This window comes from Amphiura filiformis, unplaced genomic scaffold, assembly GCF_039555335.1.
Source record: "Amphiura filiformis unplaced genomic scaffold, Afil_fr2py scaffold_50, whole genome shotgun sequence".
NCBI classification, from domain to species: Eukaryota; Metazoa; Echinodermata; class Ophiuroidea; order Amphilepidida; family Amphiuridae; genus Amphiura; species Amphiura filiformis.
Genome location: NW_027305514.1, coordinates 423,395 through 442,983, shown reverse-complemented (window position 1 = coordinate 442,983; position 19,589 = coordinate 423,395). Strand labels below are relative to the sequence as shown.

Here is a 19,589-nt window from a genome sequence, read left to right as displayed (position 1 = left end):
CGTAATGCATTGTTCCTTTGTGCTGATTTGATTTACCAACAAGCTATTCATCGAGATGTTTGTTTTGTTCAGAACAAAAAGGTCCGCTTTACCAGGAAGACAATAAGTGATCAAAAGAAAGACATGTGAAAGCGCGCACTTGAGCGAGAGGTACTTTTTGTTCTCATACAACCCATGGGTGTGATTGAGTGTTTGCCAGCACACAAACAGACTGTTGGTTGCGAAGGCTTTAATCTCCTGTCGTTAAGCACATTTCGATTAGATTTCGTAACTGACATGCTCCTGTGACTAAATTAAGTTAAAAGCAATCAAATCATGATAAAAATTCCTTGAGATTTTGATTATCAACAACGTAAACTTGAACCCCAATATACTAAATCATCGTAATTGGCCACACAACGACCGATATGTATGCGAATACGTTTTGTACAAAAACCTGATCAATTCGGCACAGAAACAGTGGCGAAAACAGAACTCGAAAATCATTTTTGTTTTCAATCAAGTTTTCTTGAAATTCAGAGAAAATTGCAGGACCAGATGTTCTTGCGCAAAATCTCAGCACAACGAGCGAGATGCATGCTATACGTTTTGTACACAAACGTGTTCAATTCGGCAACCGCGGCAAACAAGGATAAAAACTTTAAATAATTATAAACCTCCAAATTTCAGATTTAGGTTAAGATATGTTTTCTAGAAATTCACACAAAATTGCAGGGTCATACGTTTCAACCAACGAAACGGAAGCACTTTGACTAGGCCTATCGCTATGGAAGATCTAACATTCGATCTCAGTGGACCAGGCGCACAACGCACGAGATGCATGCTAATGAGCTTTGTACACAAACTGTTTAATTCGGTACAGAAACCGTGGCGAAAACATGGTTCCAAAATACCTTTATATTTAATCATATACCTTCAGATATCAGATTTAGGTTGAGGCATGTTTTCTAGATTTTCACAGAAAATTGCAAGATGCCACGTATTTGTGAGGGAAAGACAACTCTTTTTACTATCGCTATATATCTAGACCAGTAGATAGTCCCAAATTTTATAATAAAAGAGCCCCGCACCGTACCTGCAAGTTCTCTCTTCTCTTCGGGTATCTTCCCCGGCGCAAGAATCATGGGTACACTTCCAAAATAGCCATTACTAAGACCCAGACCAGCTGAGATCACCATAGGCCAGACATCGTGGTTGAATATCGGATCTGATCGGGGTACGACGCATAAGAGAAGCAATGGAATGAGAATAATACGTGAACATTGGGCGATGACGAGAGACCTAGGGGGCCAATCGAAAGGCACAGCACCTAGAATCTGTATGAGATAAGTAAAAAACAAAAAGATCGCATTGTATTTTATCAGTTACCATGCATCTCCCGAATAGGTATGAACCTTTTTGGAAGATGACGTCATCGGTCATACAACAATCCATATTTCTCACACAGCACTAACTGCCCATGCACTTACACGTAAATGTAAAACTTCAAGAGTCCGAGTACAAAGCGAACTTGCTAGTACACACATTTGACTTTATATTAAGTGGTTAATATTCACATTTCCATCCACCCGATTTTGAAACAGCAAAATTTTGAATATACATGTATAGTCATTTCAACTCAATAATAACTTTCCAACATATTCCACCAATTTTGCTTGCTTAGGGGCTCCTCTCAAAAAAATTTGGAAGATTTTGTAGTTTGTAACTAGAAACACAGCTCGGAAAATACAGCCACGCCAGTCACTGCATGACACGACCATGCATAACAGGCACTTGTTCTGCATTGATGTATGACGTCATTCTCCCAAAACGGTTAATACCTATTCGGGAAATGATTGGTAACTGATTATGCTGTGAAGAAACCAAAACATATCTTTTATAACATATTTAAATCATATCGGAAACCTAATTCATTATAGGCCTAAAGTACCTTTTTTCCTTCACTACCCAGGAGAAAGACCCTCTTCTCGAAGAAAGACATTGTGGTAGTTTCATTTTTAATGGAACGAAACATGCTCAAACCACGCCCCTGGCCATAACCATAACTTCTTGCACTAAACTTTATGATCGTTCTAGATCCGGTTTCTGAATATGACCACACAGTTCTGATTGCTAAAGAAGGGATCCCATATGCAAAAGAAGGACGTGTTCAAAGTTTGGATACATACTTAGGCACAACATCTTATTTGGTCCTATAGCGCTATCTGTGCTACGATATAGGTACCGATGGCTCTTTCTATCGGACCCTGATCATTTGCAAAACATTTTTACGTTTTTTATTTAAACGAAAAACGATAACACTATATGCAAATGTTACTATGCTTTGAACCATTGATTGTATACCATGGTATGAAATAAAGAGTCATCGTTATCTAACCGGACACCGATCGTGCTATAGGAGTACATATATATGACGTGGTGCCTTAGACAACATTGTGAAGTTCTACAAACGTTAATATAGATTGGACCTTGGGCACTTTTCAGAGTTTTTAAACCACTGCTTCCAAACAAAACCAATTATATTTCTATTCTATTACCCCCACGACCCATTATTCAAAATCGCGCGCTGTGATTTGTTGAAACGCGTCACGTGACAGACCATTAATTAGCGATAAAGTGTCAAGGGCAACCAACTTCATGTTCTTCTATCATCACACGCGCACAGCAGAGCGTACAGCACACCTGCTTATGCAGGGGAGAATGGAATGTCAGGGGTATTATTGTATGTGCATACCTGCTTATAGGGGAGAATGGAATGTTAGGTTGTGTTATTGGAATGTGCATACGCTTTGGCTACGCGTATGCGCTCCACCTTGAGGTAAACAACTTGAAATATTTGGACAAAAAATTTGATATTTTCTCTTTAAATCACACTATTTTGTGGTAATAGAATAGAAATAAAGGGTGCAGCATTATCCTTTGCACGCAAATAATGTGTCCTCGGCAGTAAAAACGTTTAAATAATGGGTTCGGCTGCGCCTCACCCATTATTTACGTTTTACTGCCTCGACACATTATTTTCGTGTAAAGGATCATGCATTACCCTTTATTTCTTAAATATATTTCTTTTTATGACATTAGGGTGCCCTTCTACACCTTAAAGTTGAAAAAGATTTTTTAATAATTTTGTAAGGGTGGCCTAGGGGTTAAAAATAGTATGACCAAAGTTACCATGCATTTGGGGCAACTTTGGTCAGAGTATTACATTTCATGAAGAAAAAAAAAATCTTTGCTGTATATGGGCAAGTTGTTGCTTTTTGTGACAATTGACCCCTTGCAAAATTAATCAAGCACACATTTTTGCTCACAAATATCGATTTTTATTTTTTCGTAAACTTCGAGGAAATTGGACATGAGCGACTATTATTTCTTCCAAATATATTTCTTAACAAATTGAAACCAAATATGACTAAAAACAATATTGCTGTACGAAAATATGGCCATTTAAAAAAAATATATTTGACCGACCAAAGTTACCGCGCTGACCGAAGTTACCCCATTTTACGGTACTTCTACGCATACGCCAAGAAAATCAATTGAAGACCAGTCACTGTATTATTTTAAGGTAAGGGAGCAAAGCCAAATTTTCGCCCCCATTTGTCAATTTTTGTACCACTTTTAGTCAATTAAGGACACAGGGCTGTGCAATAATTATGAGCTCGGTGTGAGGGTAAAATGGAGAAGGGGGGAGTAAAGAATTATGGCAGGCCGAGATGTGTGGGGTCTACCTATTGTTGGCAGGCCGAGGGCAAGCAATTGTTGGCACACCTTTTAAATAACACACAGTAAAAGGCTTAGGAATACACCGCAGAAACGTTCAAATAATTATGCAAAATGTTATGCTCGTTACGCTCGCGTCATAATATCTAGACCATTTAAAGTTTGCAAGTTGGGAACCAAAAAAATGGCATGTGCAAAGGAAGGGGAGGGCAAAGTATGCCTAGCCCCACCCCGCCCGGTTCCCCCTGCACCCTGATTGAACATATCGCCATCTCTCAAATAATTTCTAATTGATTTTGTTTTCATAGGTACTGCTGTTAATTACCTTGCCGCAGAAATCTGTGGCGTTGAATATAGCCATCAGGATAACAGGCATCCATCCTCCCAGAGCGCAGCTTAACACATCTGATTCGATACCAGGGAAAAGACAGAGTGTGACGAAGTATGCTATTCCTATAGACAACATGTATGGCCAGATTAACTTGGCAACATCACGCCTGGCTGCCAAACCCCTAAAAAAAAAAAAAAAAGATATTTAGATACCCGGTCGAGCAATCATATATATTAATATATCTTTTCTACGTGACAGTATAATAAGGCTACGATAGCTAATATCATATATATTAATATGAAAGTTGCAACTATGTAATGAAAGATCACACGAACCTTCCTAAAAACTGAAATATTTGTGCAATACCTGCAGAAATTTGAATAATTTGTTGATAATCTTCTACCAATAAATTAAAAAAGAATTCTATTTTGACATTAAATTACATCACGGAATTAACTTGTAATATTTCCCCCACTAATAAATAACCAATGCCCCTATTAAAGGCACCTTAATTCACCTATTCGGTATATCCCATAAGCCTTCGCGAGTACACCTGCGTTGTCGTCATTTGACGTCACGCCGACTTGTAATGCGCAGTAACGTAGTTTGATAAACGATGTGTGCATCGGCGCAGATCGGCGTGACGTCAAATGACGACATCTCAGGTGTACTCGCAAAGGCTTATGGGATTTACCGAAAAGGTTAATTGAGATAACATGACTAAATTAAAGCCACGAATCTATATTATAGTGCAATTGCATATCTGTTGTTTTCTGTATTCCTTACTTTTTATTGAACGAACCCTCGTCATCCATCTGATATATGTCTTTTGTACAGGATACTCGATTTCAAACTTGATTGTTGGAGAGGGTTGAGCTTGTTTTTCTATTTGATCGTCATCTTCTGGTTTATCTTGGTGAATTCCATCGTACTGAGAAAACTGTGAATAAGAAATTGCGAAATTTATTTAATTGATTAATATGTTCGCTTAGTCTTAGTGTTCCTCATGGTTCGATTGTTGGCCCTAAAGTTTGAAATAACGCTTATTTATGTTTTTGGCCAGAGTCAATAGACTCTGTTAAATAAAGTGACATTTTAAACAGGTTCGTTCTATTCGGTGCTTAAATTATTATAATTGTTCCTCGTAATAGGTGCCATAGCAACCTAGCGAGTGTTAAATGTCATTTCGCGCAAATTGGTATTATCTGAACTAGACTTTAAAGTCTCGATAACAAGCTACGTAGTGTCATAATTGTGTTTCATTTTAAACATCATCGTTTAAAACTTGTCTGCTGACGCCCTCACCTGATCATTGAGTGTTAAGTGCTGTTGATCATCCCCGGCAGCGGCGGCATTGCATGCTGCAGTGTAATACCTAATAAAATCTGAGCGCCTTGCAAGATGGTGGGTTAGTAAACATAAGAGAACGATGACAGCTGATAGTACGAAGAATATTAGAGTGTTGGCCTTCTCGTTGTGCAATACTAGCTTCGTGACAATTCGATTAATCGATGTTATTAATCCTGCAGCACCTTAAAATAGAAAATAACGAAAGAAAATAATATAGAATAAATTACAGGTCAAAGTGTTGCAAAGGATGATCACAGCAGTGACAATTCGGAGACAAAATAATGGAAATTTGTAATTTACAAAAAGAAATGAGAGTTGTCAGAGAAACCTGTCAAATATTGCAGAACGGCCAGTTAGAAAATAATAAAAAATACTGGTTGATTATTTCTAACCTAAGAAAGCCTTCAAAAGGACTGTTTATTTCCTTTGAGATCCATGACTACAATCACCGATACAGATTGGAATAGTCGGTGTTAACACCTAGGCCTGCTCCTTTCGAAACTGGCTGTGCGATATAGTTATAATACAGTTTGGGCTCTCTGAAAAACGGGACCGACAGCTTTAATAACGTCCCCTCCGCAGAACGGATTCACTGTATTCTTCGGGTATGCTTCACACTGAATTCTAAATTAAATCATGGGAAACCAAATGGGTCTGAATTTAACCTACAGACGTTGCCAATTGTGATGCGATCAAGCAAAATCAGTCGGAACTCGGAAATATTGATTTTGAGATAAAGCCAAACAAAGTAAATATTTCCTTTTGTTTCCTTGTGTTTTGGAAACTCTTTAATCGCTCATATCTTTGGAACGGGTTGTTTAATTACAATAGGGTTTTCTGCAAAATGCAGCTTTGTAAATGCTCTTTTTATCCTATAAGAAACACAAAATTTAATATTTCCGAGTTCCGACTGATTTTGCTTGATCGCATCACAATTGGCAACGTCTGTAGGTTAAATTCAGACCCATTTGGTTTCCCATGATTTAATTTAGAATTCAGTATGAAGCATACCATAAGAATACAGTGACTCCGTTCTGCGGAGGGGACGTTATTAAAACAAATATGCATGTATGTGTTAGATAAAGGGCGAGAAACAGAACATTTCCAGAAGTACTCAGGTCTGATGAGATGCTAGTTGGTTTGAGGTTGGCACCCGGTAATGGTCTGTTTTGAACCGTTTATATCTTACATCCATGGTGAGCAAAATTAAATTGTTTGCAGCAACATAATGTAAATATAAAAGTTCAAAATATATTTTGATGCCAAATAAAAAGCATAATATTTGCATAAATTTAAATCTGTTTATCGAGTACTCGTGGTGTTATGAAAATCAATTGATACTGTTATGCGGATTGTAGCTCTCTGTTCCTGAGCCATTTATCATGTTTACAATTAACATATAAATTGAACTGTAAATGCATTAACCTTTTGTTTCCGTAATTCTACATTCTAGATTGTCCTTTGTAGATCATTTTAAGGTCAACTGAATATAGATTGTTGGATTGTCGTTTTTTGTTACAATTTGAATTATATGTACATGGCAGTAACTACGTAACGGTAGTATTTCCCACCCGCTTAATTTTTCCACATACTAAACATATAATATTATCCCCAGTATTCCAGGAAATTATTAATGCAAAATTATTATGAAACATCTGTGGCGTGGTCTTTTTTAAAGGCCTGTTTTTGTTACCTATTGTTTTGATAATGTATGTGCTTGACTCTAAATAATGTTTGGAGCATCGAACTTTGGACAAAAGATTACAATGCATGATAATCTGTGAATAGAATAAAAATTCCCTTTAAAAGGGGAAGCCAGCTTCGATGCAGAAGAGGTCTTGTAATTAGTTTGGGTGGAAGGCATTTTTATGATCCATCATGTTCCATGACAGTTCGCCAAACCAGGTGGTGGTCGCATTGCATTTTCATCGTCAACCGTGTAACAAAGACGATCTCCGAATTAGATAGCCAGCTCTTAGCTGGCGAAAAGGGCTAGACGTCACACACACAAAAAAACGTATTTGACACGCAGGTTTGAACCTAAGACCTATTGCTTGGTACTTACTTTCTCCGGTCATGACTGCTTGTGTAAACCGTCGAGGAAGCATACCTGCATAACCATAAAAACTAGACTGCTGTACTGCGAAAAAAATAACACAAAATAAAGTTATAAGATTCAATCATTTCACTAGACATGTATTTGATTTAAGAAGACAAATCTTGGATACATTTGATACTTCTTTTACAGGAACAAAAAGCATACATTTAAAACATAAAATACAGAGGATGTGAGTAAATAAAGAATATTTATAGCCCAACTATATACACAATATGTATCAAGTGTTGATTTGGTTAGTCTTTGCCAAATAATCTATGATAAAACATCCAGTGGCAGCGGAAGTATTATACTACATGTACTAGGTGGGGACGAGCTACCATAATTTGTTCACAGATTTCTTCCGATGTTACTGGGACATTTGCGCGCGAAGCACGCGAAATATTTCCAATTACAGACTATTTTAGCCCAACATTTAGGTGAAATTTGGTCATTGATCATGTTGATTTTGGCCCAAACGTGGTATTTTTCGGGCTAAAGGGAAAATACACAGGGGAATTTATATTGTTATACTTTTTCTTCTATAAGGATTTTTGGTTTTTGGGGTATGTCCTCCATGGAAAAAGTTAAGGACACAGACCCCCTCCTGTCTTCCTCTGCGTAATAAATACTTTTTTGTATAAAATCGCGGTTTTTCTTCAAATCAATCAATTGTAAAATAGTTGTTGCTATTAAAGGGCAACTTTTCATCTTTTGATGGGAGCACCGCAATCCATATATCCATGCATGCAATTATCCGTATTAAACTCGCAATCCAATGTGTGACTCAACTGAAAATTTCTGTTTATGTAATTTTAAAATATTCATTTTAAATAATTATGATGAAACAATATACATTTAATACGTCAATTCTGTAATATATAATGGCGAATCGTTTCTGTGCAATGGTGCAAATTACATAAATTATTTCTTATCAAGGCAAGGATGATGTAAATAGCGTTCTAGACCAGGGTTCTAGACGACGTCTATTTTTAGCAACAGTAAATACGTCGCGCATGTTAATCAGTGACGGTAGTCACCTGCTGTATCTCGGAAGACAGCACTATCTGATTCTTTTTCCACGTATCATGTTTACCCCCTATTAATACATGGGCTTGACTTCATGGTCTCGTTGATGGTATTATATAATTCAATTTCACGGCAAAATATATCGTAATCAAATTCAAGACACATTAAATAGATCGGTATGCAAAGGCATGTTTATATAAAAGGATATCCCGAGCCTGTTTTGAGCCTGGGTTTCACAAATATTGTAATATTTTAAAAGACCGTGTAAAAACGAACAGGGTCCTTTCTATGTACTATTTTATCAATATTTATCAGATTCCGGTATTCAACCGGATACTTTCATATATACATACCGGATGATACCGGTTAACCAGTACCCTGTTGACGCTTTTCTTTTTTTTTTTCTCTTTTTTTTACATGGTGTCTCTGAAAGAACTATACCGTCGGATTATTTACTTTTTTGAGTACGGAATAGTGTACATGGTGTTATTGGTTGACCAAGCCGCTACTACATATTTTTTTATATTTTTTTTAAATCGACATCTCCATTCTTGAATTATAACAATTTGAAAATCACACCTCAGTTTTAATCCAGTTCACATGAAACTTAAATAGTGTGTATTGAACCACTTATGCCTAATACCACCAGATATCCAGTGTATGGTACTTGGTACAGGTTGTAAAAGTGCCGCCTCAGTTCAGGCTGTACAAAGTATCAAGCACTGGGTAGTCAGTGGTATTAGGCACCAATGGTTCAATGCACATTATTTAAGATTGGCATGGACTGGATTAAAACTGAGGGGTGATTTTCAAATTGTTATAATTCCAGAACGGAGAGGTCGATTAACATTATTTGTATTTGAATTTACAACCGTATGACAAAACAGGCGAAATCAGTACCTTTTTGCACAAGATTTGCAATTTAAAGAGAATTGGCCATTGCTCATTCTGATGTAGCTAGTATATGGCCAATATAAGCGTGCTTGGATAGGTAGTTTTCAACAGATCATAGCACTGAATTGCGTTATCTGTTGACATAATGTAAAAAAGCGTTTTAGGGGGAAGTGTTAGCTTTCGTTCGATATAAAAAAAAAATTCTGATTGGATATGAAGGGAACACTTAAAGTTTTGGCAAAAACTGATCATAGATGTAAATTTTCCACTAGATCTAACACAGCTCTTATGATGCTATGCACTCAACCGTGTAATATAACACAGGCTGCGTGGAGACTAGACTCGCTCTGCTGGAAAGGTGTGTGTACTCGGGTGTATCGAGGTGGAAACCGTGCGTAGAGGCATTTATAAGAGAATTGGTTTTGTAGTCAAACCTTTTAAAAAAAAAAAAAAAAAAAATTCAGCTCATTGACCGCTGTATGGAATCCGTGGACAGGATTCAGAATGAACTGTCATCATAAACATGTTAAAAGTCTTATAATTTCTTGAACGAATCGGTCAATTTTCAAAATTTAATGTCTTATTGGATAATTGCATAATATTATTCAATCTTGTTTGGTTCATAAATTAAAATACCACTGAATACAATTTCCGACGGTACAGGTCTTTCAGAGACACCAAGCATGGGATCCATGTATTACGCTAACATGTCGAAATGGACGCAGGATCAGTCAAAATGATCTGTACCTAACATTTTTATTCAATGGAAAACTCTATATCAATTAACCGCCTCTTATAATGCAGTGTTGATTTGTCCTTCTTAGATGTTTTGAATATTCCCAACTGATTATTTTTAATCAGCAGATATATATCCAATTTTATATAAACACACTGAGCTGTAATTCTTGGTGTTGTCATGAGACTTTTTATGTCATTTACCAATAAATACCGATATTTGTTAATTATGCCACGCACACAAAATTGCTAGCATTCCAAGTACTTATCAACACAAAATTAAGAAAGATGATCGTCATCGATGGCGTTATCTTTTTTTAAAGACAGTCCTTGTTTTATAATTATGCCAATGTCTAACATAGCATTACCCAAAACAGGTATCAAAACAAAGAGCACACAGCTTCATTCATTTTTGCAGCATTAGATCGTGTAGTTTTACTAAGCTGTACTACTACCCTAATATCAGTTTTTAAAATGCGCTCTCTATCTCTCTCTCTTTCGCCCGTTATCTCACCTTATATGCTAAAACATTTGTACAGCTACAATTAATGAGTTGATTTAATACGTCATCATACACATCCGAACAGCAAGGAAATGTCAACTTAATTAAACACCTAGTTTAGTTGCCTAGCAGTCGAAGATAGAGATCATTGAGACCCAGGTATGATTGTGAATTTGTGTACTAATGCATTTGTTTTTGCTTTATGTGAAGCCCTGTCAGAGTAGTTCTTCTGGGGTGAACCAAACCTCCCTGGTTATCAAATTAATCAGAAGGATATCTCTGAATTCGACAGGTGCTAATTGATTCAATATCATTAAAATATCAATCAGCACCTGTCGAAGATAACCTTGTCACTGATTAATTTGATAACCAGGCAGGTTTGGTTCACCCCAGAAGAACTGATCTGGTACATGGTGGGGCTTCCTCTTTAAGTATTAGAGAAGGGTGTGTAGATCGGTACTTTGGGGTAACTATAATCTGTCCGGTCAGAAATTGTCCGGATAATGGCGCAATCGAGGATAATTTGGTATAATATTATCATACATATCATGTATTTCCAGGATGCCTAATATATCAAAATAGGAAACAATATCAATGTCAGTCATAGGTCAAAGTTTTCAAAATGCTCATTACAGTAACCGGCAGTTGATAAGCTGCAAATTGTGTTCTCCAATACCAAAAGCTTGCAACATCTCTATCAGTAAAAATCAAATTTCATCGCAATATAACAGAATATAATACGAATTAATCTTAAAACAATACAATACATAAATAATCAGCTAGAAAGGGCGTGCTGTGGGTGACATGTCCATTTCCTTACTTTTCATTATTACCCTAATATAAATCATGGCATAGCTGTGTATGTATGCTTGGTCATATGAATCTGATGTCGATATTATATAGCAAATGAAGTCATGCTCATTATGCAGATTAATCTCTCGCTCAGTCAGGCATTGATTATCATGATTATAGGAAGGCTCATTAACTGTTAATTACCAATCATTCCCTTAGTTTAACAAGACGTCTTTATAGTACTAATTATTGGTATAATCATTACCATAACAGTTTCTTCAAAACCCTGGAATGTGTCATGAGTACATGTAGATGTATGTACGGTACTTTGGGGTAACTATAATCTGTCCGGTCAGAAATTGTCCGGATAATGGCGCAATCGAGGATAATTTGGTATAATATTACCGCAAGTGGTATATCACTGTACTATGGTTCAAAACTTGAGGGAATATTGTGTGCGGTTAATTTGATTCACTATAAACAGCAACAGTTGTGATATAGACCTATATAGACCTATAGATATCAGAACTGTCGTAAGCAATGTGCTCATATTCAATATATTGACGCTTTATGTAATATCCCCATGCGTCATTATGCGTACATACTAGACTTATACAAATTATGCCAATGCTGTAAATTTACCATGTTAAAAAATGTCAAGACAAGTGGTTCAGTATAATGATCGGAAATGAGGTACATTCTTGCGGTACCTCTTTTCTTATCATAAATAACGAACCGCTTATCTTGGGTCACTGAAATTCCAGTGTAGTAATTGCCCCTATAATATACATAACTTTTGTTACCACTGTGTTATTAGTTTTTGAGAAAATTGCAAAAATAGACACAAATTTATCGAGGGGTGTAGTACCCCCTTAAATATAAAGAAAATAATAACAAAAAAATCCTAAAGAAGAAGATCCTAAAATCCTGCAATTTTAAAGTTTTTAAACTTTAAAAATGGCAGGATTTTAAAAATTTGTTAATAAAACACCAAGAGAAACGTTTCTATTTTCAAAATTGTGTTGAAATGGCTAACGCGTACGGACGATGCATGCTCAAAACAGATCTAGGTTGGCGGTCAGGTTTAGAAGACAAATCTGTTTGAATAAGTCTAAAAATAAAGAGAGATTGACTTACTGAGAAAACGTCCAAGGCATGTGTTTTACTCGACCCATATAATGCTTTATTTTAGATCAGTTTATTTTTAGAAACATGTTGTTTTTCTGAATGCAATCACACATGGACGGATCCTCCTGAATAAACATCGCGAGTAACATCTTGCAAGTGAGATGGGTGTTTGATATATCACACGTGTTGTATGTTTATTTCACGCATTTGTCGAAGAAGTCATATACTACCGATGTCTGTAATCATAAGCAAAGGATGACCGAAACACCCACATGGTATTAAAGTGAACTATCACTTAGCGAAGGTCATGTACTTTTACAAAAAAAGCGAACCAAAAAACATGAGATATAGGACTGGAAAGAATTTACACTCGTGATGATGGTACATTCCATTTCAGGGATGTATATAGAAAGTAATTTCTTCCTCAGGAGCAATGTTTTTCGATTTTTTTCCTATCCCCTTTTCCCCCATATGCCATCGTTTCCTCAAATTGATAGCCATTTCCTCTGCTAAAGTTTGTCCGGCTCTATAATTGGCGAAAAAGTTGAAACATTTTTACAATGATAAAACTTGATACCTCTAAAACTGCTTTAGTTACAGTGAATGTCATTCCTACGCTTAACCTGTCTGTCCTTATTTGCTTTGGTATTACCTTCATTAACGCTTACCACGTCATTTGCGGTGTTGTTTTTTCCTGTCTTGCCTCATGAAGGCGCTAAATCTGACAATAGCAACAATCGCGCAAAGTAGCACAAGTTAATGTGAAAGCGTGATTCTTGTCATAAGAGCACAGAATAGCGCAAAGTAGCACAAGTTAACGTGAAAGCGTGATTCTTGTCATAAGAGCACAGAATAACGCAAAGTAGCACACGTTAATGTGAAAGCGTGATTCTTGTCATAAGAGCACAGAATAAACAAAACAGTAATTCACGCGATTTTGCGTTTTTGTACATCACCTTCCGTATGGTACCTCAAGCTTGTGCTATTCACGCGATTTTGCGTTTTTGTACATCACCTACAGTACCTCAAGCTTGTGCTATTCACGCGATTTTGCTCATCTCGCTGATTCCATCACCTACCTCAAGCATGAACTATTCACGCGATTTTGCGTTTTTCTAAAACCTCCCTAAACCAGATTTAGTTTTCAACTCCACAATTTAATTTTATGAAACAGTAAATGAGTATCTATTGGCTCCTTCTTATTTTATCCACGAACACCTCTCCTAAATATTATCGCCTTTTTTTAATTTTCTGCAAACACCCCAAAACCGTCCACACCAGATTTTAAATTTCTCTTTGCCGAGAACCGATGTGTCTCGCCATCCTCTGAAAGAGTTGTCAGGACAAGGATGTTTAGATATGAAGTACTTACCGACAAAATCCCTTTCCCGAAAACCGCCCAACCCCAAACATCACTTCTCTTAACTTAAAAAGCATTCGCAATTTGACCATTCGCAATTTGAGCATTCACAATTTGAGCATTCACAATTTGAGCATTCACAATTTGAGCATTCACAATTTGAGCATTCACAATTTGAGCATTCACAATTTGAGCATTCACAATTAAATTATATGAAACAGTAAATGAGTATAATTATATTGGCTCCTTCTTATTAAATACAAAGCATTCGCAATTTGAGTATTCACAATTTTAATTATATGAAACAGTAAATGAGTATATAATTGACTCCTTATTTTATCCACGAACACCTTTCCTAAACATCGCTTTTTTTTTTTTTCTAAAAACCGCCCAACCCAAAAACCGTCCACACCCGATTTTAAATTTCTCTTTGCCGAGAACCGCTGTTTCTAAAGTCGCCATCCTCTGAAAGAGTTGTCAGGACGAGGATGTTTAGATACGTATGTTGTACTCACCGACAAAATACCCCTTCCAGAAAACCGCCCAACCAAACATCACTTCTCTTTGCCGAGAACCGTTATGTTTAAGTCGCCATCCTCTGAAAGAGTTGTATCGCCTTTTTTTTAAAATTTTCTGCAAACACCCCAAAACCGTCAACACCAGATTTTAAATTTCTCTTTGCCGAGAACCGCTGTGTCTAATGTCGCCATCCTCTGAAAGAGTTGTCAGGACGAGGATGTTTAGATATGACCATCCCGTTCCCGAAAACCGCCCAGCCCCACACCAGATTTTAAATTTCTCTTTGCCGAGAACCGCTGTGTCTAAAGTCGCCATCCTCTGAAAGAGTTGTCAGGACGAGGATGTTTAGATATGTTGTACTCACCGACAAAATACCCCTTCCCGAAAACCGCCCAACCAAACATCACTTCTCTTTGCCGAGAACCGCTGTGTCTAAAGTCGCCATCCTCTGAAAAAGTTGCCCGCCCACCCCAAAACCCTCCACACCAGATTCTAAATTTCTCTTTGCCGATAACCGCTGTGTCTAAAGTCGCCATCCTCTGAAAGAGTTGTCAGGACGAGGATGTTTAGATATGTAGTACTCACCGACAAATTACCCCTTCCCGAAAGCCCAAACATCACTTCTCTACTTAAAAAAAGCACGCGCAATTTGCCGAGAACCGCTGTACTCACCGACAATATACCCCTTCCCCGAACCGCCCAACCCCAGCTGTCTCCATTTCCAGAAAAGTAGTACTCATCGACAAAATACCCCTTTTTTCCATCAGAATGGATCAAAGTACAAAAACACAAAATAGTGCGAATAGCGCACCCCCTATATAGATCTATCAATCAACCACCAAAATCGCAAAATCGCGCGAATAGCACACACTACGTAGGGAAAAATACCATAATCGCGCGAATAGTGCTTCAGTGTTAAGGCATTTTATCCATCAGAATGGATCAAAGTACAAAATCGCAAAATAGCGCGAATAGCGCACCCCCTATATAGATCTATCAATCAACCACCAAAATCGCGCGAATAGCACTACTTCTTAAGTACGTAGGGGAAAATACCATAATCGTGCGAATAGCGCTTCAGTGCTAAGGCATTTTTCCCATCATAATGGACCAATGTACAAAATCGCAAAATAGCGAGAATAGCGCACCCCCTATATAGATCTATCAATCAACCACCAAAATCGCGCGAATAGCACTAATTCTTAAGTACTTAGGGAAAAATAGCATAATCGCGCGAATAGCGCTTCAGGGTTAAGGCATTTTCCCCATCATAATGGACCAAAGTACAAAATCGCAAAATAGCGCGAATAGCGCACCCCCTATATAGATCTATCAATCAACCACCAAAATCGCAAAATCGCGCGAATAGCACTACTTCTTAAGTACTTAGGGAAAAATAGCATACTCGCGCGAATAGCGTACCACGTTAAGCCGTTTTACTGCTGTAGAAATATTTTAAGTTTGAAAAATATAAGTGTTAATAGCACAAATAGCAATTCTTCAAAATCGCGGTGCGATTATTGCGATTATACATACAAAGTAATGGCAGAAACGCGCGATCGCAAGACATGTGAATAAGAGTGCTATTATTGCTATTGTCAGTTATAGCGCCTTCTCTCTTGCCTGGCCATAATGAAATTGATAATAATGAAAAGCCGTAAACAACGTTTTTAGCCAATTTTATAGTTGAATCACAAGTTGGCAAATGAAGTGGTTTGTAGTTGAGGACTCATGAAAAAACGCTTAATCTCATTGGTCAATATCGTTTGACGCTCTGATTATATACATACGTCCGTTGATGATAACGTGATCATGAAGCTAGCAGGATTGATCTGGTCCGATCTCAATGGTGAAAACAAATTGAAAACAAATCGCACACTGCGCAAGAGACTATACTATTCAGCGAATTCCTTTAGCGGGTGTCCGTCTGCTCTGTCTGATTATCGCGTAAAAAGAACTAGGTCACACGATGCTACGCAACTTGACCAGCGAATGAGGTGCCAATGTGATGGTGACGTGTTTCAATTTTAGCCAATCAGAAACCCCACTTCCGTGTTTACGCCATAAACACCGCCAAATCGCAGAGGATGATTTAAGCACTTCCCACCACTTAGCACAGCTGTGTGAGTGAACATGACACCACTGCTCGCACATTGTATTGACGGGCATGGTTAAATTTGAATTTGGAATGATATATTTACAATAAAAACGCATTCAAAATGCTAGTCGATTTCACATTTTATGTTACCTACAGAAGGTGTGAATTATCCTTTATGCATACATCACTTTTGTTCTGAAATCGACCAAGTAATAATGACACACGCACAATTCTTAAACAACATCTTTTGCACAGAATTCAATGGGATTTGAAAAGTAAAATGGCAGTTGAAACTCTAGTGATAACACGTTTGAAGTGCATGATGGGGCTTCCTTAAATCATCCTCTGGCCAAATCGGTAGACCGCTGAAGAACATTGCTGAAATCTATAGTAAAAATATGTTACTTGGGACCCAAACAACATGTTGGGATATAGGTGGCACACATCGTCTTCATCAAAAGGCCATGGAACTTATTATCTGTATACCCCGCACCATCACCCATGCACACAAAAATAGTGGAAATTTAAAATGAGATTTCGCCCCGAAGCGGTGAGAATTGTTCAAGTATGAGAATTGAAAATTTCTCATTTTTAAATGTTCTATGAAACTTTATACTCTGTGGGACCCCTATCAGTTCCAAAGGGTTTAAACTTTACAGTTTCATAAAAATTTCATAAAGAATATTTTCAATTCTCATTGTTTTTGTCCAATTCTCATATCGCTTCAAAGAATTCACATTATGAATTTCCACTAGTGGATATCACCATGATCTATATCATGTTATATCGGTTTGGACACCGTCGTTTAGGCCGATACGATGCGACAATGGCTCGTGGAATTAATTATCGAGAACGTTTTGAAAATTCATAGCCATTTAAGGCTCGATCATACAACTGAGCCCTTCGTCGATCGAGCAATATTTTTTATTTTTTTTAAATAGTATTCTTCGTTCAAAGTTTGATCGTGTATGTACTATGTTGAATAAACCAAAACCATAATCAGATGTGGGCATATTATATTAAAAACTCTTAAATATTTTTCCTTTTCTGAAGTCAATGATTTGGTATATACCATGCATCATGCAGTTATTGTTAACTACATGTATGCACACAACACAGGGGCACTCACAATATAGGCAATTGAACCCTACTGGTAGCGCTGTATTGTAGCTATAGGGGATGAACTAGTTAGCATCATATATCAAAAAGTATAAAAGCTATGATTTTAGTACTTGCTCTATGTTTCAATTACTTATTCTTTTCCAAATATCTGAATCTTCAACCCGGTACAAGCTTTAATAACGGGGAACATACATTTTATTAAAAAGAAATCCTACCATCTATCCAAACTCGCCGTGTTATTCCAATGCACATTTTGCTTCACCGGGCAGCCCTGGCTTGGTCATATTTGGAAAATTGGTGTCATAAAACCGTCATAGGTACAAATTTAGTACTTTCTGTCAATCAAGTATGGCTTATTCTCTACATGTCAATCTTTAAATAATTGGCATAGTCCTTATAATAACGGTGGTCCGCCTTGATGAGTAAATGACAGCAAACAGCTGCCTTTCAGTGAAAAATACCCCAAAACTCGGTCAGTGGAGCTCCGCTCGTACATGTCAATAGCGTCATTATCGATTGGATTAGTCGTCCGTAGCGGACAATTTGGTCGCTCATTGGATTAATATTATCAGGTGTTAATAAATTTGCATTGGACAATAGATTACTATATAATGGTTTAGTACTGCATATATCGGTTTAATCTTCAATAAGCGGGTTTATGGCTGGAAAGGTCACGGTGAATTTGCCGTGGACGTAACTGCACTATGGTTATGTTTTATGTGTTCAGTTTATGAAATAAAACAAGAAAGAATATAATGGAGGGAAATTTACATTTAGTGTGTGTAATTCTTCCAGTCCCATGTAAATTTGTTTGGTCCATGAAGTAAGTATACACGACCTGCGCTAAGCAGTAGCTCACTTTACCATCATTTTTTATAGGACATGTGAAATGTGGGTGTTTTGGGCATCCTCTATTGCTTATACTAGACATCGGTAGTATTTGTGACTTCTTCATCAAATGCGTTAAATAAACACACAACACCCATCTCACTTGCAAGATGTTACTCGCGATGTTTATTCAGGAGGATCAGTCTATGTTAGATTGCATTCAGAAAAACAACATGTTTCTAAAAATATACTGATCTTAAGGTATTACACCCCTGATAAATTTTGTGAGTAATTTTGCATTTTTCTCATAAAAAAACTACACATTGGTAAGAAAAGTTATTCTAGCGGTACATGTACGTATACCTCTTTTCTTATCATAAATAACGTACCGCTTGCCTCGAGTCATTGAAATTCCAGTGTAGTAACTGGATTCCTTGCCCCTATAATATACATCACTTTTGTTACCAGTGTGTTATTATTTTTTGAGAAAAATTCAAAAATAGTCACAAATTTATCAAGGGGTGTAGTATCACCTTAAGCATAACATTTTCAATATATAGGTCGAGTAACAACATGCCTTGTGCGTTTTCTTAGTAAGTCAATCTCTCTTTATTTTAGACGTATTCAAACAGAGTTTTCTTTTAAACCCTGACCGCCGACCTATATCTGATTTGAGCATCGCCCGATATACTCGTTATTCCAACAACATTTTGATCATTATGAAACATTTCTCTTGGTGACTGTTAAGTATCTTAAAAATAAATAGATCTATGCGTACAACATCTTTAAGGTCTTATAATATTTTTTGTGAAAATAAAAAGGTATTTCCTTGTGTCATACCGTATACGAACACAATTTTGAATTTTGTAAAAATTTAAACGTTTCGTTTATTACAGAATTGCTTTGTCGAAATTGAGAAAACCAAAGGAGATAGAAAATAATACGGTAAATAGATATACAAAGCTTATGGCACAGCCCCTTAAAAAGGAAGCCCCGCCCGAGCAGATTTCTAAGGTGAACCAAACCTGCATGGTTATCAAATTAATCAGTGACAAGGCTATTTCTGCATTTGACAGGTGCCAATTG

At 37.0% G+C, this 19,589-nt stretch overlaps 1 protein-coding gene across 1 annotated transcript in view; it reads right to left on the bottom strand.

The window, feature by feature from the left end:
* The window catches only part of LOC140144347 (equilibrative nucleoside transporter 4-like), a 38,758-nt gene that overhangs the window by 3,537 nt on the left and 15,632 nt on the right, over positions 1-19,589 (bottom strand). The window contains exons 2-7 of the mRNA XM_072166171.1: positions 7,467-7,541; positions 5,357-5,583; positions 4,838-4,991; positions 4,387-4,417; positions 4,046-4,232; positions 1,076-1,316 (exon numbers count right to left, since the gene is read on the bottom strand). Of these exons, the coding sequence (XP_072022272.1) occupies positions 1,076-1,316; positions 4,046-4,232; positions 4,387-4,417; positions 4,838-4,991; positions 5,357-5,583; positions 7,467-7,541 (915 nt within the window). The remainder of the gene's footprint in view (positions 1-1,075; positions 1,317-4,045; positions 4,233-4,386; positions 4,418-4,837; positions 4,992-5,356; positions 5,584-7,466; positions 7,542-19,589) is intronic.